The 25,093-nt window shown below is 35.1% G+C and overlaps 1 protein-coding gene across 1 annotated transcript in view; it reads right to left on the reverse strand.

The window, feature by feature from the left end:
- The window catches only part of LOC142332828 (ATP-binding cassette sub-family G member 5), a 190,267-nt gene that overhangs the window by 75,055 nt on the left and 90,119 nt on the right, over nt 1–25,093 (reverse strand). Inside the window, exon 3 of the mRNA XM_075379451.1 lies at nt 6,382–6,524. Within this exon, the coding sequence (XP_075235566.1) occupies nt 6,382–6,515 (134 nt within the window). The 5' untranslated portion in view covers nt 6,516–6,524. The remainder of the gene's footprint in view (nt 1–6,381; nt 6,525–25,093) is intronic.

Below are 25,093 nucleotides of genomic sequence, written 5' to 3' on the forward strand. Positions count from 1 at the left end.
CTGTGGGGCACGACAAGTGAGAGTAAAATCGAAGTCTTACAGCGATTCCAGAAAAAACTATTGAGAAATACAGAGTTATCATAAATGAATGGTAAGGTTTTGAACACGATTTAAATTAAAACAGAATTACTTACAGTTTATGTTTTTTATTTTTCAAAGTTGTCGTCTCAAACATTTTTTTACATAATTAATAAATTTCAATATGTGCGCCCTTAGTCGCTCGACAAATGTCCAAACGATACTCGCCTTCTCTCCAAACATCAGTTAACATTTCTTCGTTAACGGCTGTCATCGCTTCATTAATCCTGTTTTTAAGCGATTTAGCTCGCAAATTTTTTGCGTATAAACAACGTTTTTGATGTACACCCGCAAGAAAAAATCGCAAGGTGTCAGTCAGGTCTGGACTCCTTGGAGGCCAAAGTACGGGTCCTTGCCGGCCTATCCATCGATCCCCAAATTTTTCGTTCAAAGCGTCCGCATTGAAGTGCGAGGGAACACCATCTTGTTGGAAATGAAGTCGATGAATGTTTTCGAGTTCATCCTCCTTTGCCTTTCCTTAGCCTTCATCCGGCTAAGGAAAGCAATAATCGGTTAACATGTCGAGATACGCGACTCCATTAATTGTTTTTTTCAGCGAAGAAGAAAGGCCCTATTACACGATTTTTCATCGCACCGCACCAAACATTAACTTTAGGCGAATCGCGTTGTTTCTCGATAATTGCGTTTGGGTTTTCAGAGCCCCGTATTCGTGAATCGTGTCTGTTAACGCGTCCATTCATATGGAATGTATCGTCGCCTGTAAAAATTATATCGTCTAAAAACGATTCGTTTTCAATTATTCTGTCCAAAATTTCAACAACAAAATCGTAACGTTTTACACCATCATCGGGGTTTCAAATCCTGCAGTATCTGGATTTTATAAGCGTGTAATTTCAGTTTTTTACGTAAAACTATGTGAACTGTTGATTTTGGAATACCTCATTCGACGCTTCGACGGGGGATGGACTTCCCAGGACTTCTAATTGCCGATCGTCTAATTAGTTCAACGAGTTTCGTCCGGTACACTCGGTCTGCCGGTTGATTTCTGTTTCTTAACCGATCCTGTTTCTTCGAATCGTTTGAAACGACGCGTTATGTTATTTTTGTGCGGCGGATCTCTTCCGAATTCACGTCGAAACGCACGTTAAACTAAAATTACGGATTTTAATTCGGCCATCAATAAAACACACTTTGGTTTGTCTTTATCCGAGAACATAGTAACTCGCTAAACTCACCGCAACAACGTTACAAGAACTGAAGTTGCGGTTACAACTGCTGATAAACAAACTTTTGGGTCGGAGACTTTCAGAGATACCGATATAAAATCTAGAAATTTCCCTACAATCTTCCTATGAATTACTGAAACCGCACCATTCTTTTATGATAACCTGTATAACAGAAGCGCCCGTGGTTTGCGAAAAACACTGAAATACAAGATTATTTGGGAATACGGCGGATTCAGTATAAGATACAAAATGAGACTAATGAAACATATTGACCGGCTTGCTTTTAACCTCGTGGACAAGAGCAAGGACATCTGGTGCCTAAAACGACTGCGTATATTGCATCAGTTAGTTATCAGAGATTTGAGGTGAATCGGCTACTGTAGATTGTTTTGCATCGTCAAAATTCTTCATTTCGTTTCGCCTCTTACTTTTATTGGTTCTTTGATTTGTTTATTTTTTTTATTTGTTATTCTTTGTGCGATTAAACTATATTTTATTGCTAATTATGTTCTGAACTTGATGAATGTACGTTGGACTCATCTTTGTACGGAATTATTTGTTTGTTATATCGGATGATATTTAAGCACGAAAACAACTTTATACTGCATATCTTAGAGGTATTTTGAGGCAGAAAGAAATGGGTTCTACATAGTCAAAAAAAAAAGTACATTATAGTAGGTTTTTAATTTTTGTCCGCCATGTTGAATAAAACTTTTTTTTAAATAGAAAGATGTACGTAAGATAAATGATTTCGATTTATAATTTTACAAGTAAAACAATGGTGAAACCTGTTTTTCTATTCACGCCATCGTTATCGAGTTATAAGCATTCAAACTTGCAACGACGGTAAAATCGTGTTAACAGAGTAAAACGCGCTGCATGAACAATTTTATTGCATTTTACATTGATAATGCATACGATAATTTAAAACACAACAACTTTCGAGAGATGATTTTGACCGACGAGTTGTGTATTCTGACAATATAACGTAAAACTAAGAGAAATTATTCTAATTCAATAATATTTACTGATGAAGCGACTTGTATGAATAAAAAAAAACTGTCGATATTCGAACGATAATAATCCCAGATGGCTCTCGGAAGCTTATACAGAGGACCCTAAAAAAGTGAACTTTTGGGCGGAAATCGTCGGTCGTTCATTATATTGTAGGACCTTTTGTTTTAGATAACACTCTCGTAGGAGATGCTTATTGCAACATGTTAGCCGATAGGATTTTACCAAATATCCTGGAAAATTTCGGACAAATATTAAATAATACGTATTGTTTCAACAAGACGGGCACCACCTCATTATTATCTAAGGGCGCGGCAAATTTGAAATAAACAATTTCAAATCGCCGGATAGGTCTTAGAGGAGACGTAGAATGGCCTGTATAGTCCCCAGAGACCTGTGCCCCCTGGTTTACTTTTTTAGGGGTACCTGAAACATAATGTTTACAGCGCAATACCTGCAGATATTGACGAATCGAATTGAAGAATAACTGACGAATATATTAGCGTACCGCTAACACATTCAATAAACGGATATTACTTGCCAAGCTGTAGAAGGGAATCCACCGGGTTGGTCTAGTGGTTAACGCGTCTTCCCAAATCAGCTGATTTGGAAGTCGAGAGTTACAGCGTTCGAGTCCTAGTAAAGCCAGTTATTTTTACACGGATTTGAATACTAGATCGCGAATACCGGTGTTCTTTGGCGGTCGGGTTTCAATTAACCGCACATCTCAGGAACGGTCGAACTGAGAATGTACAAGACTACACTTCATTTACACACATACATATCATCCTCGAAGAATTATCTAAACGGTAGTTACCGAAGGCTAAACAGGAGAAAGAAAGAAGAAGCTGTAGAGGGGAAGCATTTTAAATAAGCTTTCAAAATTTAATTCGTTAGTAATTTACGATCGAAAACGTTTATTTAAAATTTTTAAATAAATTTTGTTATATTTAAAGTAAATAATATCAGTCGATATAGCAGTCGATATATCAGTTATCGTTTATTATCAATATTATAGCAGTTCGTTATTGTATGCGTTATGAATGTAAAATGCAATAAAATTGTTCATGCAGCTCGTTTTACTCTATTAACACGATTTTTCCGTCGTTGCAAATTTGAATGCTTATAACCCGATAACTGACTAAATAGAGAATAGATATGCCGGCCAAATGAGAGGTAGAGCCACAGATGATAGAGAGGAGACGAGAGGCCGCACGCTGGCTGACTGGCAAGAGAGCTGGCGAAGTGCGAAGGAAGGGCGCTGGACGTACACCTTGATCCCGTAGGTGGCTGCCTGGGTCAAAAGACTGCACGGAGAGGTGGACTTCTGGATGGCTCAGTGGTTGTCGGGTCATGGGTCGTTCGGGGTCTACCTTCGTAGGATCGGAAAGAGGCGCACAGAATTCAGCAAAGACTGATAGAGGACGATCGCGAGGCGGACAACGGAGATGCAGGTAGAGGATAGCGATGAGCGCCAGCCTTCGGGAGACGGTGGCGGAGGTGCCTAAGCATTGTTGTCGCCGGTGGCTCCCGTGGGACGTGTTCCTACTTTTAATATAATAAGTTAATTTTTTTCTGGGCGAAAAACGCTTCGGCGTTACCATCGCCGGAAATAATTATACTGTTACGTATCTTATGAATACATTACGAGGGTTATTTTTTCAAAGTCCGATCGGTCACGAAATTAACAACACGGTAAATATAAAAAGTTATTTATTTGTAACAAGTACTTACATAGTTACGCTATTTCTCTATATAGTCGCCACATCGATTTAGACATTTGTCCTAGCGCGGTACCAACTTTTCAATACCCTCGTCATATAACGGAGCCGCCTGTGTTTTCAGCCATGTTTCTACGCTGGTCTACAACTCGATATCTGTGCCAAAATGTCCTCCTAACCGGCGTTTCGTGTGATCAAAGAGGTGAAAATCGGATGGAGCCAAGTCCGGGCTGTATGGTGGGTGATCAAACACTTCCCGAAGAAAACGCTGCAGGTGCTTCTTTGTTACATCTGCAGTGTGCGGCCGACGATTGTCATGAAGAAATACAATGCCTGATGACAACATCCCTCTCCGCTTATTCTTATTCATCCACCATACAGCCCGGAATTGGCTCCATCCGATTTTCAACTCTTTGATCACATGAAACGCCGGCTAGGAGTACAACATTTTGGCACAGACCAGGGTAGAAACATGGCTGAAAAAGCAGGCGGCTCTGTTCTACGACGAGGGTATTGGAAAGTTGGTACCAGGCAACGACAAATGACTAAATCAGAGTAGCGACTATGTAGAGAAATAGCGTAACTGTGTAAGTACTTGTTACAAATAAAAAACTTTTTATTTTCACTGCAGTTTTAATTTCGTGACCGATTAGACCTTGAAAAAAATAACCCTCGGACTCTCATCTTATGATTGGTTAAAAAACAAAGAATTCAATTGGTTGAAATTTTTTTGTCCGATAATGATAAGAATTGCTCTCACCTTATGATTGGTTAAAATACAACGAATACGATTGGTTGGAATTTTGTGTCTGATAATGATAAGAATTGCTCTCACCTTATCATTGGTTGAAATACAACGAATACGATTGGTTGGAATTTTGTGTCTGATAATGATAAGTATTACTCTCACCTTATGATTGGTTGAAATACAACGAATACGATTGGTTGAAATTTTGTGTCTGATAATGATAAGAATTACTCTCACCTTATGATTGGTTGAAATACAACGAATACGATTGGTTGAAATTTTGTGTCTGATAATGATAAGTATTACTCTCACCTTATGATTGGTTGAAATACAACGAATACGATTGGTTGAAATTTTGTGTCTGATAATGATAAGAATTGCTCTCAGTTTGATTGGTTGAAATACAACGAATACGATTGGTTGGAATTTTGTGTCTGATAATGATAAGTATTACTCTCACCTTATGATTGGTTGAAATACAACGAATACGATTGGTTGAAATTTTGTGTCTGATAATGATAAGAATTACTCTCACCTTATGATTGGTTGAAATACAACGAATACGATTGGTTGAAATTTTGTGTCTGATAATGATAAGAATTGCTCTCACCTTATGATTGGTTAAAATACAACGAATACGATTGGTTGGAATTTTGTGTCTGATAATGATAAGAATTGCTCTCAGTTTGATTGGTTAAAATACAACGAATACGATTGGTTGAAATTTTGTGTCTGATAATGATAAGAATTACTCTCACCTTATGATTGGTTGAAATACAACGAATACGATTGGTTGGAATTTTGTCTCTGATAATGATAAGAATTACTCTCACCTTATGATTGGGTAAAAAACAAAGAATACGATTGGTTGGAATTTCGTGCCCGATAATGATAAGAATTACTCTCACTGAAAATCGAATGGAGCCAATTCCGGGCTGTATGGTGGGTGAATAAAAATAATTGGAGAGGAATGTTGTTATAAGGCATTGTATTTCTCCACGACAATCGTCGGCCCCACACTGCAGCTGTAACAAAGAAGCACCTGCAGCGTTTTCTTCGGGAAGTGTTTGATCACCCACCATACAGCCCGGACTTGGCTCCATCCGATTTTCACCTCTTTGATCACACGAAACGCCGGTTAGGAGGACATTTTGGCACAGATATCGAGTTGTAGACCAGCGTAGAAACATGGCTGAAAACACAGGCGGCTCCGATATATGTCGAGGGTATTGGAAAGTTGGTACCACGCTACGACAAATGTCTAAATCGGAGTGTCGACTACATAGAGATATAGCATAACTATGTAAGTACTTGTTACAAATAAAAAACTTTTTATTTTTACTGTGGTATTAATTTTGTGACCGATCGGACCTTGATAAAAAAATAACCCTCGCATATATATTATGATTATATTATATTATGAAAATATTTATTTATACAGTAACGACAAACTTTTCGCCGACTAACAGTTTTTGATGAATGATGATTAATTTTATAACGTGTAAAAAAGTAACACGCCTTACTGGGAATCGAACCTGGAACCTTTGAATGAAAGGCAGACATGCTACCTCATGATATTTTTCATTCGTTTAATTTACAATTACATCAATAAAATCTTAATAAGATCATTAACCTGTATATTGACCATGCATGAAGATCTTCAGAAGCCGATGGCATTAATCCTGGTGGCGGCACGGAATTCAGTTCAGAAGGTACTTCTGCCACAGAGTACCTTCTTTCCATATCTCTTTGCTGCCTTCCAACCATCCTTCATCCCTTAAACAAAACAAAAATATATATTTTATATACAGAATGATTCACGAAGAATATAACAGAATTTCAGGACATGTTCTACCGGTTAAATTAAAGAAGAAATTTTGTTTAAATTTAACGGTTCGTTAACGAGTGTCGGCTGGTGAAATATTTCGGCATGACTTCTGCGCCTTCGGTCAAATTAAGTAAGACCGATGTCGAATAATCGAGACCGCGGTACAATATCTTGGTAAAGTTGAATTATTCGTGCAGTTGAGCAGGCGGTTCAATTAATTACGTCTTGAATTAATTACGAATAGTAATTATATTTATTATACTTTTTGTTTATGCGATTAACAAGTATACGTCGACGATGAATGACAATGCGAGTCTTTAAGCGATGTACCTGCACGAGACCAAACTAGCCGGATGGAACGGAACGGAACGCAAGGATGTCGGAAGGTGCAATACCCTCCTACTTTTCGCAGTATACGGACTCACGTCCTTTGCTGCTGGGTGATTCTAATGGACTGACGGTTATTAATAGTGGCTGACGTCGATTCGTTTTGTGAAGTTTGGATTGCGTTCCGATCCGACGGAGGGTTTGTCGGTAGGGGCCCGACGGAACGATGTGCTAATAAGCTTATCTTCCGTGACGCGCTCCATTTCAGCCTAGAGCGGGCTGAAATCGTTTATTAAAGGGGCCGTCCTCTCTTAAGGAATGGTCGCCGGAGGCGATTTTGGGCCTACACTTTAACATTTAATTTAATTCAATTCGTTTAGAATTAAAGGAAACGAGTTTGGATGGATCGCTCTGAGACGTTGCGCCCCAGAGCTATCTCGGTCGGTAGGAGAGTGGATTCGGGATGATTGCGATAGATCTAGCCGGATGAAGTGAGGGAACTTGCTTATATGTGTACGAAGCCGCCGAATCGTTACGAACCGAGTGCATCCGAAAGGAGCCGAGTGATGCCGACAGAAGTCGAGTGCATCCATAAGGAGCTGTGTGAACTATACAAAGCAGCTGAATCGTCAGGAACAGAGAGTGAATCAGAACGAAGATATTTAAATTTTTAAAGTTCTAATTTAAATTAAATTTAATGTTTCTCTACATTATTTATAGTATAGTTCTCTACAATATTTAAAATAGTGAATTTTAAATAACACGAATGAGATCTAAATCTATACAAGTTATAATAATTGAAACTCAAATTAAACGGTTTTTGTATGAAATTTGACCTGAAAAAATAGATATCAAACTATATCTTTAGTAGTTATTGAGAAAACCGGGGTAAAATACACAAAGTTAGGGTTGAAGAACACATTATTTTAAGTTTTTTTATAAAATAATCTTCTTAAACGGGTAATAAACACATAAAGGTTTTAAACAAAACATGTAGAGAATTTAATTCTGAGTAAAATGATATGAAAAAGTCTACAAAAACTAAACGTAAAAATTTTAAAGTTTATTAAAAAGTAAAACATATAAAAATATGGCAGATTTTAATTTGGTGCAATTCATTTAAACTTCCTTCTGAAGGTTTCTGAATTAGTTTGGACCCGCTAGATGTCGCAGGCGTCGAGATATTTCGAAAAATTGTATTTACGACCCGATTTGCCTCGTATTAAGAAAACGTGTTACTTACACGGAAAGAATTATCTCTGCAAAAAATGGACCCACTAGGTGGGGGCGATGTCGAGATATCTACGAAACAAACAAACAAATATACAACAGACTTTCTTCTTCTCTCTCTCTCTCTATATATATATATATATATATATATATATATATATATAAAGGCATGTTCATATGTGTGTCCGCTAAAGACCAAAAAACTAATGGACCGATTTATGCGCGGGTAAAAGGGAAAAACGGGAAAATGGAAAACGGGGTAAAGGTGGAAAGAGAAAGGGGAAAACGGGAACTGGTAAACAGGAAACAGGGAGAGGGGTGAGGGAGAAGGGGAAAGGGGAAGGAGAATTAGTGAAAGGTAAAATTTGTGAAGTTAATTTTTTTAATTTTTTTATCAAATTTTCAATTGTGTTCATTTAAACTCTCTCACTCTCTCTCTCTCTCTATATATATATATATAGAGCAATAGCGAAACATTGCCGGGTCTGCTAGTTAACATATAAACGTACAGAACCTTACTACCGTTCCGACATTTGTTTATAAGCAATAAAATTACGAACCGTGTATTTTTTTTTTCACCATTTTGGCTGTACGTCGTTAATTATTGTATTACAGAAAAAGTCACTCTTGTCAAAAATGTAGAGCGCAAATTTTTACGCTAAATAGTTAATGAATACATTAAGTAGATTATAAATAAATCAGCTAATGCAATAGATAATAACGATTTAAATGCCGGCTATGAGGAGAGATATGAGAGCCGGCGGTACCGTTTGAACGCGCGCGCGCCATAAACAAATAACTATAACTTTTGATTTACGATATATAATGCAAAGAATCAACATGTCATCGATACCTAAAGGAATAACTTTTGGTTTATGTAAAAGAAATTTATTACATTTAGGATAAGTATTATACTTTACATATTACGGTATAATGTTGTCAGGTCAAAGTATTTTCAAATTTGTTTATCAACGTCTGCAAATGAAAACCAAATTAAAAAAATCGAAAAATAACTACGCGAATATATTCATTCTTAAGGTGATTATTTATGAATGTAATAAGTTTCCTAGCAAAACATATTGTTTTTTGTTTTAAATATTAGTAATTTTAAAAAGATTATATTTCAAAAAACGTATTTTGAAACTTTCACTAAGTACAAAAGACCAATCGTAACTTACTAAAATTTTACGATATTTAATATTAAACAACAGCAACAGTTAGGGAAAAATATTTGCTTATAGGATGGTAATATCAGTTTTAGGTAAATTTTAATTTTTGACTGAGTTTTGTAAGCGTAATATTCCTTTCTTTCTTTCTTTTCCTGTTTAGCCTCCGGAAACTACCGTTTAGATAATTCTTCAGAGGATGAATGAGGATGATATGTATGAGTGTAAATGAAGTGTAGTCTTGTACATTCTCAGTTCGACCGTTCCTGAGATGTGTGGTTAATTGAAACCCAACCACCAAAGAACACCGGTATCCACGAAGCGTAATATTCCTAAATACATCGGTGCGCACAAAACAGTGAAAATAAAAATATAAATAAATGTTTATAAAAACTTAACAAAAACAGATTTTTATGTTAAACACGGTAAAGTAATACAGAACTATGTACTTTATTGAATTTTAACCTTCGATTTCATTATTTTTAAATTATTTTTTTTTAATTTGGGCTCCGTAGGTGTCAAAACGTAAAGATCCGGTGAATACCGCACATGCCCAAATTGGACCGATTACAATACTCTCTCTTTTATAGATATAACTGTGCTATAGCGGTATCTAGATAGGAAAATAAAAATCAATTCGCAAAAAAAAACAAAAATTACAAATTATAATACAGTTGAAAAGAGCTGAATGTTTGTATGCCTCGGAGTGCTTATCTATTAAGACAGGTGAAATTGAAGATTCTAAAGATTACTTGCATAAAATAGGCAGAGTGCGTCACCGTCACGTATGTTTTGCGAAGACGAGGACTCTGTTGAACGTACAGTCTTCAAACCTGAAAGCGGGACATACAACGGTATAGGGCGGGTATCGTACAGTCCACACCAGATACCCTTGTGAACTACACGTTACAAAGCGAAGAACATCGGAGGAGAGTCAACACATATGCCAGGGAGGTAATCAGGAGTAAAAATCAAGAGTGGCGCCAGGGCTATTAGTTACAGGAACGAGAGGACAGCCCCAGAGGTAGGGGCTGGCATGCTCAGGTGTGCCGGTGCCTATGATCTCTGGGGACTCCAGGGGATGGTAGGCACAGCGAAAGAGAAAAGACCCGGCGCTGTGTTTTGGGCAGATATGTCCGGACACGGCGTCAAGAAACGGCACAACAAAGACTCCTCAAAAGAGCTGACCTACCGTGCCGGATATACAGCCGGTCGGTGGGAAGGCTCGTTAGAGTAACCAGACACTCCTCTGGGTGGAGTTATACCCAACAGTCCGGACCGACCTAGAAGAGTAGAGGGGGAAAAAAGGTGAAATTGAAGAGCTACAGAAGTAAGCGATGAAAATATTAACCTGTTAAAATTAAAGAGAATAAATGAAAGGTTAGGAAAAATGAAGAGCTTTATAAATTTAATAATAAAATATCAGATGTTATAACGAAAAGAAAATTTTTTGGACATCTTTTCAGAGTTGTAGCTGTTCAGACGTTTTAGTCGTCTGTTATGTTGCGACGTCACCGGTGATAGTTGGAATTAAATAAACGAATAATATTTAAAGCGTAAAAAGTCACTCGGTCTGATCGGATCTCGAACCCCATCACGCGGTAGACTTACTTGGTGCGGTAAACCTCGCGGCTACACCAGTATGCCGATTGTACGAGCGAAATTAGTTCTATGTAAGTTGTGAAATTACATTATTTTAGCTAGTGCCGACCGTCACCGCTAGTACCGCCACATCCGCGTGAACTAAATACGGTATGAGCGCGCGGTTTAGTTAGAACCATCGAATTAAATAAACGGAATAATATTATATTTAAATAAAATGTTAAATATTTTAGATTAAGTTGTGTATGTAAGCCGTGCATCAGAAACGACTCACAGTTGTAGGATTGTAGCCGCTTTACGGGAAAGTTATACAACGCTTTGTAAAGTGAGAAGCAAGATCAATTTTTTACTAGCTCTAACTGTATTCGATTCTTTATCTAAACCATAATCTATTATTATAACTTGATCGCAATAAAGGATTTATTTAAAAATTAAAAATCATATACCGTTTTTACTAACACACACACACACATATATAATGAAAATAATTACAAGCGAGAGATTGTTCCCACGAAAATATTTTTATTACACAAAAGATATTGTATATCATAATATTGGGACAGCATGTAGACATGCGGTAACAATGTGTGTGGGTGCGTGTGTGTGTGTGTGTGTTTGTGTATGAGTAACACGCGTGTGTAAGGTACCGTTATCAGCCGATATTGCATCGTCTTACATTTTGCAACTTATATTTCTGTACAAAGTGCGTCATACTGTAATAAATTGTTACGTTGTATGAGAAAATGTCATTTCATTCAGAAATATATAATTATTTATTATTATTATTATTATAACAAAATGCACCATATTTATCCTAGCCGCAGTTTTGTTTTTTCATTTTTCCAATTATTTAAAGCTTAAAAATTAACTTAATAATTAACAAGAGATAAAATATCGAAAAATTAAAAAATCTGATACGGAATACCACATGACTTCCTTGTACGCCTATTAAATTACATACACACATTTTTTTTTTTAAATGAAAAGTACATAAAAGTTTATTTCATTAATAGTTTCTGATATTTTTTATTTATTTTTTGTTATTATTGAATTATTATTTATCGAAAAAGTTTTTTTTTATAATCAGAGGTTAATAATTATTAATAAATCAATAAATGAAAATGAAAATGAATGAATGAAAACTAAGTTAAAAACAAAGAAGATTAAGTCTGATTCAAACCGATGTGACCAAACCTTGATTCAAACCTTGTAAAATCCAAATATTTCATTAATTAATATTTTATTTGACTATAACTCGTTGAAAATCTCTCAGCGATAGCTTATTACTGCAGTTAAGAAAAACTGAAAATCCAAATGTTTTTGGATTTTTTAACGACTTTTGGTTTGGTCGATTGCAATCAACAAGGGAAGTGCACAACTAGATCTTACAATAGTCCTAAATCCAAAATTTTAACATCCTACGGCTAATCGTTTTTCTATTACGCGAGATACATACGTACGTACAGACGTCACGTCGATACTAGTTAAGATGGATTCAGGGATGAACAAAATGGATATTTCCTTTGCTTCGTACAAGAAGTAAAAACACGCCTGCCAGAAAAAACCATTTCTGAAAAACGTTGCTTTTTAATAAAGAATAATTAAAGCGCGTGCTGGTGACAATTTTGTACGCAGTATAATTTTTTTTCAAATATATTTAATATATATACATAATTTATTTATTTTATTTTACATATATATATATATATGATTATATCCATTTCCAAATAACCGTAATAGGTTAGAACGAGAATGTACCTGCAAAAGTTAGCCTTCAACCTACTAACAAATATTCCGTTTTGAATTTTAAAAATCGGACGATTGCTTGCAGAAATATTATAACAGCACCCCATTATAGATCCCAAAAAAGTCCCTCAGGGGCACCCCGTTCGTTAACAGTTGGTGATGAACGTTCTAGCCTCGCACGAGGTGGTTGCATTACCTCACCACTCTAGCCTCACACACAGTCCCCACTGGAACACATTATTATTAAATATAATTTTTTTTTTTTAATTTATTTAATACTATTTTATTTTATTTAACGAAAATTTAATCATTTAATTTACTAATCGTTCAGTTTAAACCCAGCTCGCACAGGGATAGAGGCTCACAGTTCATTAAAGGTTGTGCTTCAACCGGAAAATCTCTACTACAACACACACACACACACACACACACACACACACACACACATATATATATATATATATATATATATATATATATATGTATGTAGATTAAATGAACACAGTTGGAAGTTTGATAAACCATTAAAAAACATTGCGGAACTTAACAAAATTTAACCTCTCCCTCTTCCCCTTTCTTCCTTCCCCCGTTCCTTTTTCCTCTTTTCCTTTTCCCATTTTCATTTTACCATATTCCCTTTCCCGATTCCCTCTTTCCCTTTCCTTCCCCCGTTTCTCTTTCTATGTTTACTTTTTTCTCACTTTATCCTCCACCCATCTGATTTTTAACATTCTCCTATAGCACCGCATTACAAAATCTTCTAATCTTTTCTTCTCAGATCGTCCTAGTTTCACTTCCATATAAAGCGACACTCCAAACATATACTTTCAAAATCTTTTCCTGACCTTTAAATTAATTTTTGATGTAAACAAATTATATTTCTGACTGAAGGCTAGTTTCGCCTGTGCTATTCGGCATTTTATGTCGCTTCTGCTTCGTCCATCTTTAGTAATTCTACTTCCCAAATATCAAAACTGTTTTACCTCCGTAATCTTTTCTCCTATTTTCACATTCAGTGGTCCATCTCCGTTATTTCTACTACATTTCATTACTTTCGTTTTGTTCTTGTTTATTTTCACGCGGTAGTTCTTGCGTAGGACTTCATCCGTGCCGTTCATTATTTCTTCTAAATCCTTTTTACTCTCGGCTAGAATTACTATATCATCAAAAAATCGTAGCATCTTTATGTATTCACCTAGTACTGTTACTCCGGATCTAAATTGTTCTTTAACATCATCGACTGCTAGTTCCATGTAAAGATTAAAAAGTAACGGGGAAAGAGAACATCCTTGTTGGACTCCCTTTCTTATTACGGCTTCTTTCTTATGTTCTTCGATTATTACTGTTGAGGTTTGGTTCCCTCTAAATGTTAGCAATTGTGCCTGAATCCAAAATTTATTAAAACGCTGAACATTTTATTCCAGTCCACGTTATCAAATGCCTTTTCTAAGTCTACAAATGTCATTCTTTAATCTTCCATCTACTGTTAATCTCAGTGCTAAAATTGATTTCCCTGTCCGTATAATTTTCCTGAAACCAAATCGATGTTCTCCTAACACTTCTTCCACTCTCCTCTCAATTCTTCTGTACAGAATTCTAGTTAAGATTTTTGATGCGCGAGTAGTTAAGCTAATTATTCTGTATTCTTCACATTTATCTGCTCCTGCTTTCTTTGGTATCATTACAATAACCCTCTTTTTGAAATACGACAGAACTTCCCCTTTTTCGTAAATAATACACACTAGTTTGTATAATCTATCTTCCGCTTCCTCACCTGCACTGCGCTGTAATTCTCCAGGTATCCCGTCTATCCCAGGAGCGTTTCTGCCATTCAAATCTTGTAAATTCAGATCTCAGTATTGTATCTCCCTTTTTATTCCCTTCGAATTCCTCTTCTTCCTCTATAAAACCAGTTTCTAATTAATTTCCTCCGTATAATTCTGATATTACGTATTCGTATAAAATTTTATAAATTTTATTTTACATTTATATCGATGAAAATTAAAAAATTAATAAAATTCGACCTATAAAATTATAAATTATATTTTAATAAATTAAATATATTCTAATTTAAAAGTTCGTATCGATAACGACGATAATCGATTAAAACTTCCTATTTCCCCTCTTCTCTATCGCGTTCCAGGATACAGAGTATTATATGCGTATAATAGACAATGCAATACGGGCGTGTGAACTGCTATAGTGAATGTGACGATGCGTCGGTTAAAACACGGGACATCGGAATTCGGTTAGGCTTATAGACCGGCATGTCGCTACCGACCGTTGTTATGCAGTATCGATTCTTTAATAGCGACTACCGATCGTGTGACTAATTTACCGTTTTATATCGGCTGGATCTTGGGATGTTTAAGGCGTGTCCCGTGTGACCGTACTACACAGATTACTGTTTTTTTCTCTTTCTTTTTTTATAGTGTATATTCAAGCGGCATTTTTTATACTAATATACATTCCCGCGAAGAAAGAGTTTCAGTATAGTGAAAATAAAGAGAATAAATTCATACGTAAATATTGATTTGAAAGCGCTTTGTTTTCAATTTATAACTGGCGAAAATTATCGCTTGGGATTTAAATTAAGGAGTAAATTTTACGGTTTCAGATGTTTTTTTTTATCCTACGTCTTGATTGACTTGAGCCATTTCGGCCATGCGACGTCTAACAGCCCCAATACACTTCACTCTCTGCTGTGATTCTAACGTCCTGCAATTCAGGACAGGTCAATAGACCTGTAATTCACATGTTTTTTCACAAAAAAAAAAAAAAACTGAAAAGAATAGTTCCCGTAAATGTACCTATAGTAATTTTTTTTTTTAATTATTATAAAATTGGTGTCAAAAAACGAAAATCGGTATAAAAATACTTTATTATAATTTTAAACCAAAACAATAATCATTCAGATATTATAAAATATCTGAAAACAAAATTAATTCTTTTTTCTTTTCATTTATCGGAGGGTTTTCATATTTTTTAAACTTATTTTTCTTTTCCCAAAAGGTTTTCATTCTTTTTCTGTTTTTTTATTTTCTTTCATCCATCAAGTTTATCAGGTTTGTATCCTTCTTTACACCCTGTTTACCCTTTAAAATTAGTTTTATTAAAAACAAATGATCAAAGAATACACTTTAACGGCGTGTTATTAAAAATATTAAGAAAGGAAAACTCATTTAAAGTTTAGTTTTAAATAAATAAATTAAAAAAATTTTTATTTGTAAGTTGACAGTATAGCCGGCCTCCGTGGCGCGAACGGTAGCGTCTCGGCCTTTCATCCGGAGGTCACGGGTTCGAATCCCGGTCAGGCATGGCATTTTTCACACGCTACAAACTTTTACCGCAAGGCAGAACGCCGGGTGATGACTAAAATCCTGCATAATTTCTTCATTGTACGAAGTAAAGGAAATATCGCGATCGAAAAAAATTTGGGTTTACAAATTTCAACGGAAATATCCATTTTGACCATCCCTGAATCCATTTTGACTAGTTTCGGCGTCACGTTTGAACGTACGTATGTATCTCGCATAACCCCAAAACGATAAGCCGTTGTTGTTGAAATTTTGAAGTTTGGACTGTTGTAATATCTAGTTGTACTCCTGGCAGTTAATGATGTTAAAGAACAATTTAGATTCGGAGTAACAGTACAAGGTGAAAAGATAAAGATGCTACGATTTGCTGATGAAAGAGTAAAAAGGATTTAGAAGAAATAATGAACGGCATAGATGAAGTCCTACGCAACAACTATCGCATGAAAATAAACAAGAAGAAAACAAAAGTAATGAAATGTAGTAGAAATAACAAAGATGGACCGCTGAATGTGAAAATTGGAGGAGAAAAGATTATGGAGGTAGAAGAATTTTGTTATTTGGGAAGTAAAATTACTAATGATGGACGAAGCAGGAGCGATATAAAATGCCGAATAGCACAAGCTAAACCAGCCTTCAGTAAAAAATATAATGTGTTCACATCAAAAATTAATTTAAATGTCAGGAAAAGATTTTTGAAAATGTATGTTTGGAGCGTCGCTTTATATGGAAGTGAAACTCGGACGATATCTGAGAAGAAAAGATTAGAAGCTTTTGAAATGCGGTGCTATAGGAGAATGTTAAAAATCAGACGGGTGGATAAAGCGACAAAAGAAGAGGTATTGCGGCAAATAGATGAAGAAAGAAGAATCTGGAAAAATATAGTTAAAAGAAGAGACAGACTTATAGGCCACATACTAACGCATCCTGGAATAGTCGCTTTAATATTGGAAGGACAGGTAAAGGGAAAAATTGTGTAGGCAGGCCACGTTTGGAATATGTAAAACAAATTGTTAGGGATGTAGGATGTAGAGGGTATACCGAAATGAAACGACTAGCACTAGATAAGGAATCTTGGAGAGCTGCATCAAACCAGTCAAATGACTGAAAACAAAAAAAAAAAACTCCTCCCATTTTGATAGCAATCAACTGGACAAAAAGCAATCAAAAGTGTCCAAAAAAGCCCAAAATCCCAAAAATATTACAAGATAAAGGCACATCGATTTGAATCAGACTTCATCTCTTTTTTTTTTTAATTTAAATATAATGAGTATAAATAATTATTAACTTCCGATTGTAAAAATATTTTACGATGAATAATAACTCATTAACAAAAAAAAAAATATCAGAGGTTATTAATTTCATTAATCAGGGGAGGTACAATCCCCTTTTGATTGCAATCGTCTGAAACAAAACTGTCCAAAAAAGCCCAAAATCCCAAAAATTTGGATTTTGGACTTTTTCTTAACTGCAGTAATAAGCCCTCATTGAGAGCTTTTCAAGGACGTATCATATAAATGGTACTTATTTTCACCGGTTCCAGAGTCGTACCCAAATAAAATTTGAATAAATGACAACTTATTTGAAGTTTAGGGAAAGGCACCTCGGTTCGAATCCTTTTATTTTAACTTTTTTTTTTAAATTTTAATATACTGATTTATTAATAATTATTAACCTCAAATTATAAAAAAAATTTTAGAATAAATAATAATTCAATAACAAAAAAAGAAACAATATGAAAAATTTTAAACGAAATAAAAATTTATGTACTTTTCATTTTCAAAAAATTTGTATATGTAATTTAATAGGAATAAAGGAAGACATGTATTGTACACATCAGATTTTTTTCTAAATTGTACAATAATTAATATTTAAATTCCTATAAAGTATTTGAAACAAAAATTTTAATTTAAATTCCATCAAAGTTATGCAATGCTTTCCTTCGTTTTCTTTATCGATATCAATTTATAAGCGAATCTTTTTTTTTTTTTTTTTTACTCGGTTTGTATTATCGTAATAAAGAGAATACTGTGATACATGACGATGGAAATATAAAAAGAAAACATTGACCTCTCATCTTGTTGTTGTTAGAAGGAAGTTATTTATAAAGAATAACGATAAAGATGATATAAAAGAAGAAAAAAAAAAAGATTTATAAGAATACCGTGACGGAACGGATTGCCCTTCTGTATACAGTATATTCCCCGTAATTCATATCCTTTCGTCACTTATCTCATTTTGTTTCCTTCCCTTTCATTTTGTGTTTTTTATCCCCCTATTATTATTATTACTATTACTATTTTCCTTAATCTATTTTCTTCTTTTTTCTATTCGTATTTTATTATAACTAACTTCTCTTAATGTAATGTATCTTTTTATACAGAGTAATATGAAAATACTTCGTCTTCAAAGTTCTTCCCGAGAGAATGTAATTTAGTCGTAATATTCCACCATCTGTTATATTGTACTAAGAAACAGAGAAAGAGAGAGATTACAAAGAGGATATTTTATAAGGTATCTGTAAAGTTATTTATCGATGACCGGATTGTAACATTATTCTGCCGAATCTGTTATACAATATTTTTTGAAAGGATCTCGATAAAATATATAGTAATATAACAGTTTTTTTAACCAAATATTACTCGGTTTTTTTTTAAAATTATCTTACGAATTTTATTAGATTTAATAAATAATAAAATCCAAAGGGCTTCACCCAAAACTAGTCAAAATCATCGGACTAACACTAACGGATACCAAATCCAAGGTTAAATTCAGGGGAGAAATATCTGATTGAGACAAGGAGATGGCCTGTCACCGCTCTTATTTAACTGTGCCCTTGAATTTATAATACGGGATTGGAAAAAATTAAATAAAGATAACGTTAAAATAGGAAAAGGTATCTCGGTAAATCGCCTAGGCTTTGCGGACGATTTAGCCCTACTATCCCAAAATATAGAAGAGGCCGGATACCAACTGTCAACACTGGAAGAGATTGCAGGAAAAATCGGTCTAAAAATTTCATACGAAAAAACAAAAATTATGGTGAGAGATCCGAAATGCATAAGCGAAGTAAAAATAAACAATAACGACATAGAATTAGTAGAAAACTTTAAATATTTGGGGGAAAACATCGCACAACCTCCAAGAAAATCCAAACTGGAATGTAAGAATAAACAAACTCACCAAAGCCGCAATAAAAACACAAAACATCTATAACAAAAAATGCACGTCCATAAACACAAAAATAAGACGTTATAACTCGGTTATCCGACCGGAAATACTTTACGGATGCGAAACCGTATTTGGACCGTACCAGACGAGGTTTACCGACAAACTGGAAAAGATTGAAAGACAGATTCTACGACGATGAGTCGGGAAAAACATTAAAAAGACGGGATTTGAAGAATTATTCCAAACGAAGAGATTTACAAAACTATCGTTCCGATAACTAATAAATTTAGAAAGAAGAGAATTTCCTTTCTAGGATATATTTTCAGAACGGAAGAGACCAGTCTTATCAGACGGATAATCGAACTTTTCTGGAACAAGAAAAGCAGACCGAACCGGTTATACGAAGTACAGAAAGACATGGAGGAATTAGACGTAACCCGTGAAACCGGAATCTATGAGAAATTAAAAAATTAAGAAACAAGATTCCTATCAAAATCCAAGAAAACCTTAAGCCGGGCGTACTCTGTACAAGAAAGGGCAAAAAGATCTGAAATCCTTAGAAATTACTGGCAAAAAAGAAAAGCTGGAAAACAACAAATCAGCAAGAAAAGAAAGAACTTGCCAAAAAATAATGAACTAAATGAAAAAAAAATGAAATGTAGTAGAAATAACAAAGATGGACCGCTGAATGTGAAAATAGGAGGAGAAAAGATTATGGAGGTAGAAGAATTTTGTTATTTGGGAAGTAGAATTACTAAAGATGGACGAAGCAGGAGCGATATAAAATGCCGAATAGCACAAGCTAAACGAGCCTTCACTAAGAAATATAAGTTGTTTACATCAAAAATTAATTTAAACGTCAGGAAAAGATTTTTGAAAGTGTATGTTTGGAGTGTCGCTTTATATGGAAGTGAAACTTGGACGATCGGAGTATCTGAGAAGAAAAGATTAGAAGCTTTTGAAATGCGGTGCTATAGGAGAATGTTAAAAATCAGACGGGTGGATAAAGCGACAAATGAAGAGGTGTTGCGGCAAATAGATGAAGAAAGAAGCATTATAGTTAAAAGAAGAGACAGACTTATAGGCCACATACTAAGGCATCCTGGAATAGTCGCTTTAATATTGGAAAGACAGGTAGAAGGAAAAAATTGTGTAGGCAGGCCACGTTTGGAATATGTAAAACAAATTGTTAGGGATGTAGGATGTAGAGGGTATACTGAAGTGAAACGACTAGCTCTAGATAGGGAATCTTGGAGTGCTGCATCAAACCAGTCAAATGACTGAAGACAAAAAAAAATGGTACAAAATATATATTAACTTTAAATCATAAGTTATCTCGACATTTTTCGATAAATGAACTTTTTTTATTTTTTTTTTTGTTTATCCTATAATTTTATTAATAAAAGAAAAGGGTTATCAGTTAAAATTTAGCAGTAAAAATTAGGATTCTTTATTTTGTAGAAGAGAGTCGTTTGCGCGCAACCAGGCAGCGTACACGTGGTCTGTTCTGCGGCAATAACTGACCGTCAATTAACACAACCTCACACGAACATACACAAGACTAAACGAAGAAAATGGCTCCCAAGATATCAATATGGCTAGCGTTAAACATTATATTTCTATTACAAATTATTAAATTCTATATCTACTCACTCCTTAAGCCTATCTGAAATATAAAAACAACAAAACGTTCAGAAAAATATACTCGACACACCAAAATATTTCTGTAAAATTCTCAATATTCTCACAAACGTTAGAATACGAACGCGTCGAGGGTCCAGGGAACAGAGTCCCCCTGGCTAGACGGTCGAGCGAGCGAAGCGAGCCCTGACCGACTAGAGACAATCTATAAATTACTAGATCAACCCACATCTCGAGCACCCTTTGGAAATCAATTGAAAAATATTACGTGTAAAGTGATTAATATTGTGATCGATCATTTTAAAGGCTATTAAAAAACAACAATTTTGTGTAAAAGACATCGGACTAGAACAACGCTAACCAACATGATGGCTATTTAATTATTTTTCGCAGCTATTTTCAAAATGATCTATCTCATAAATAATTGCTCAAAAACGAAACGCATACTTACACATCTAATTTAATTAAAAATATTTATCATTTTATTTAAATAAAATATTGTTCCGTTTATTTAATTCGGTTCTAATAAAAAAACCGTATTTCATTCGCGCGGATGTGGCCGTACCAGTGGCAACGGTCGACATTAACTAATATAATTTCACAACTTACATTAAAACAAATTTCGCTTGTACGGTCGACAGACTGGTGTAGCCGCGAGGCTTAACGCATCAGGTATCTAGTCAACCGGGCAATAAAGTTCGAGACCCGGTCAGACCGATTTACTTTTTTGCACTTTAAAAATTATTCATTTTTTTAATTCTACCGCTGACCTGTGAAGTCACAACAGAGTAAACCACTAAAACAGCATTTTTTGGGGTAGGGGTGAAATGCCATGCCGGTTAGGCATGGCATTTTTCACACACGCTACAAATCATTCATCTCATCCTCTGAAGTAATGCTTAACTGTGGACTAGCAGGTTAAACCAAAAAAAAAAAAAAAACAAAAGGGGTGAGATTTTTCAAAACTTTTTTGCAAATATTTTTGTTATTCTTTAACGGTTAACAAATTGGCCTAGGAAAAATATGACCTTAATTAGGCGAAATTTCGAGATACTGAGGGTGACCTTTCTGAACAGCCTCATCTCCTTCACCTTTTAAGTTGAAAATAACGACATAAATGCCCCGTATATAGAAGTAATCACACCGAGTTTGGTCAAAATCGGTCCAATAGTTCTGGAGATATAAGGTGATTTAGAAGCCGACCCAGATCACATATGTATATTAACATCCTGTAAATTTCCATCCGGTTTTTTGGGTTCCTTAGGTGTGAAAACTCACCGGGTTGGTCTACTGGTGAAGGCGTCTTCTCAAATCAGCTGATTTGGAAGTCGAGAGTTCCAGCATTCGAGTCCTAGTAAAGGCAATTACTTTTATACGGATCGAATACAAAATCGTGGATACCGGTGTTCTTTGGTGGTCGGGTTTCAATTAACCGCACATCTCAGAAACGGTCGAACTGATATTGTAAAAGACTACACTTCATTTACACTCATATATATCATCCTTATTCATCCTCTGAAGTAATACCTGAACGGTAATTCTCGGAGGATAAACAGGAAAAAGAAATGAATAAGGTGTGAAAACGTTATATTTCTATAAAAAACTATTAAATTCTATACTTTGTCAGTCCTTAAACTTAAATTAAATATTAAAACACTAAAATGTTCAGAAAAATATTCTCGATACACCAATATTTCTTTTCTTAAAATATTTCTGTAAAATGCTTAATATTGTCACAAACGTGAAGATACGAATGCAGGAGGGCCTAGGGAGCAGAATCCGCATACGCGGATTCCGGTGAAAATAACCTATGAAAACCAACGCATAAGCTCAAACTGGACCGATTACAGATAGAGCTACAGTTCTACTACAGCGCTATCTAGATGGGAGACTAAAAATATAATTTAACAAACGTTTCTACCTAGAAAGAATTGTTTAGTAGAAAACTATGTCACCGGTCTACGGTAGTATCTACGGAGAGAAATTCAAAAATGTTAAATATAAAGGGTAACGTTGTTACATAAAATTTTAAATTGTACTAAAAACATTTTTTTTTTTGTTATAAAAGAGTAGGCATCAACAGTTATAACCGTTATCCCGATGGAAATTGATAGCGTATGAAAAGATACAATGCTTGACCTGGATTCGAACCCGAGACCACCACAAGAAATTATTGAACTACATCAACCCTGACCAAAATAAAAACCGTTTAAACATTTTTTATAACTCCTATTAAAAGTGGCCTACAACCAGATTTCATAGTGATGGTCTCAGTCGGTAAGAAAATTTTATTATTAATTAATAAAAAAAATGTAGAACAGAGGTAAGGGACAGCCCTCGAAACCGGTACGTAAGCTAGAAATAAATAAAGCTAAATCTAAAATATATTTTTTGCACTTTTAACCTTAAGATCGCATATTTTAATCTATTATTTATTTTTATTTTTTATAATACAATGCCATCTGAATAATCGTATCGATGAATAATAATATTGTACGTAGTATTTGATTTATATTGGATAAACACCTAGTCGGATTGTTATTACACAATGTAATTACTTTTTTTAATCTCTTTGTGATGTAATTTAATTCTTGATATTTGTTTTGTTTTTTTTTAGATATTATATTTAGGTACAATTAACCTTTTGTTACAGGATGGGCAGAGAGACCTTGATTACGTATTTGATCTTGTATCTCGTCGGCCTTGTATATTATTATAGTGAACACACACACACACACACGCATACACGTACACACAAAATAAAACTGCATACCAGTCCTTATTTACGCTGTCATCCATTTTTTAATAAGAATTTTTAATGAATCATTGTGTCGATTGTTTATAAAATTAATTTCTTTAATGGAAATAGGAAGGTTTTCGCTTCGACCCCCGATATTTTAAATCGTTTCCAGCTGTTATAGTGAATACTATAACATCGATAAAAATACGATAGAAAATCGTATTTTTAACACGATTTTCTATCGTGTTAAAAATACACACAAGATATCCTTTCATCGGGAGGTCCCGGATTCGAATGTCGATCAGGCACGGCATTTTCACACTACAAAATGATCATTTCATATCATCCTCTAAAGCAATACCTAACGGTAGTCCCAAAGGCTATACAGAGTGTTCAAAAAGTGACACGCATTATGGGAAAATGAGTAAATTATAATAACCGTTAAAATCGGCCTCCATTATGCAATTGACATAATCCAGTACGATGTTGCATGCTTTTAAACACATGCCGAAATGTTTATTGAGGAATTACAGAGACACATCGTTCAATTTCGCTCTAAAATTCAAAAACGGTTAGAGGATGAGTTTTGTAAACGACATCATTAAGGTATCCTCAGAACAAAAAATCAGGAGGAGATAAATCTGGAGACTGTGGGGGGGGCCATAACCCCTTCGAAATAACTTGTCCGTGAAAACACCGATCCAAGAGTCATAGTGTTAGCAGTGACCTGCTGAAACCACGTGTAGTCTAGCCGGTCTGCAGGTATAGTGTTTAGAAATGCTTACAAATTTCTTTTGTATTTTGTATATCTTGTAAATTCTCTTACAAGAATTTCTTACAAATTTTTGTTTGTAGTACCGTGAAAATTCTCCTACGTGAAATTGCACACCAAACACCCACTTTTTGTTTCTGCACAGAAGACTTGTGTAGCCGATGTGTATTTTCGGTACATCAAACGCGTAAATTCTGTCCATTCACGTATCAATCGAGGTGGAAACGTGCCTGGTGAGACCAAAACCGATCATCCCCGTTTGACATTAAAGGGCACTATCAACGGAGAGAACATACCGGCTACATACGCGTCGCAAAGACATTTTGGGACTAACAGAATATGAAGCTTGCACGTCGATCAACTTTACCGGTATTAGAACTTTTGGCTGCATCTGCCGCATTCCCTGTTTCTTGGAACTTCTCGTACAACCGCTTGATGGAGAACTTGTTTGGTCTTCCACACCGTATTTTTCTGTGAAGGCATTCTGGATACGGGCATAAGCGGTACATCTAATATATCGGGAGACAATGAATATTCCCAGTTGTATAATATAACCGATGTTTCCTCGATTAAACCAACAACAAAATAAGGAAAAATTCTTCCATAAGGTTGCGTCACTTTTTTGAATACTTTGTATACATACAGAGTGATTCAGGAGAATGTTCTAGGAATAAAGAAAAAAAAATCATAAAAAAAAAGGTCGGAGACGTTTCGTTAGCGTTGTAAATTACTTCTGAATATAGCTCACTAATGTCATTAAAGTTTGGTTTAAATCGATCAAGGAGAGAGAGAACCCACCGGGTCTGTC

The sequence above is a fragment of the Lycorma delicatula genome, chromosome 12 (genome assembly GCF_047948215.1).
Source record: "Lycorma delicatula isolate Av1 chromosome 12, ASM4794821v1, whole genome shotgun sequence".
Taxonomy (NCBI): Eukaryota; Metazoa; Arthropoda; class Insecta; order Hemiptera; family Fulgoridae; genus Lycorma; species Lycorma delicatula.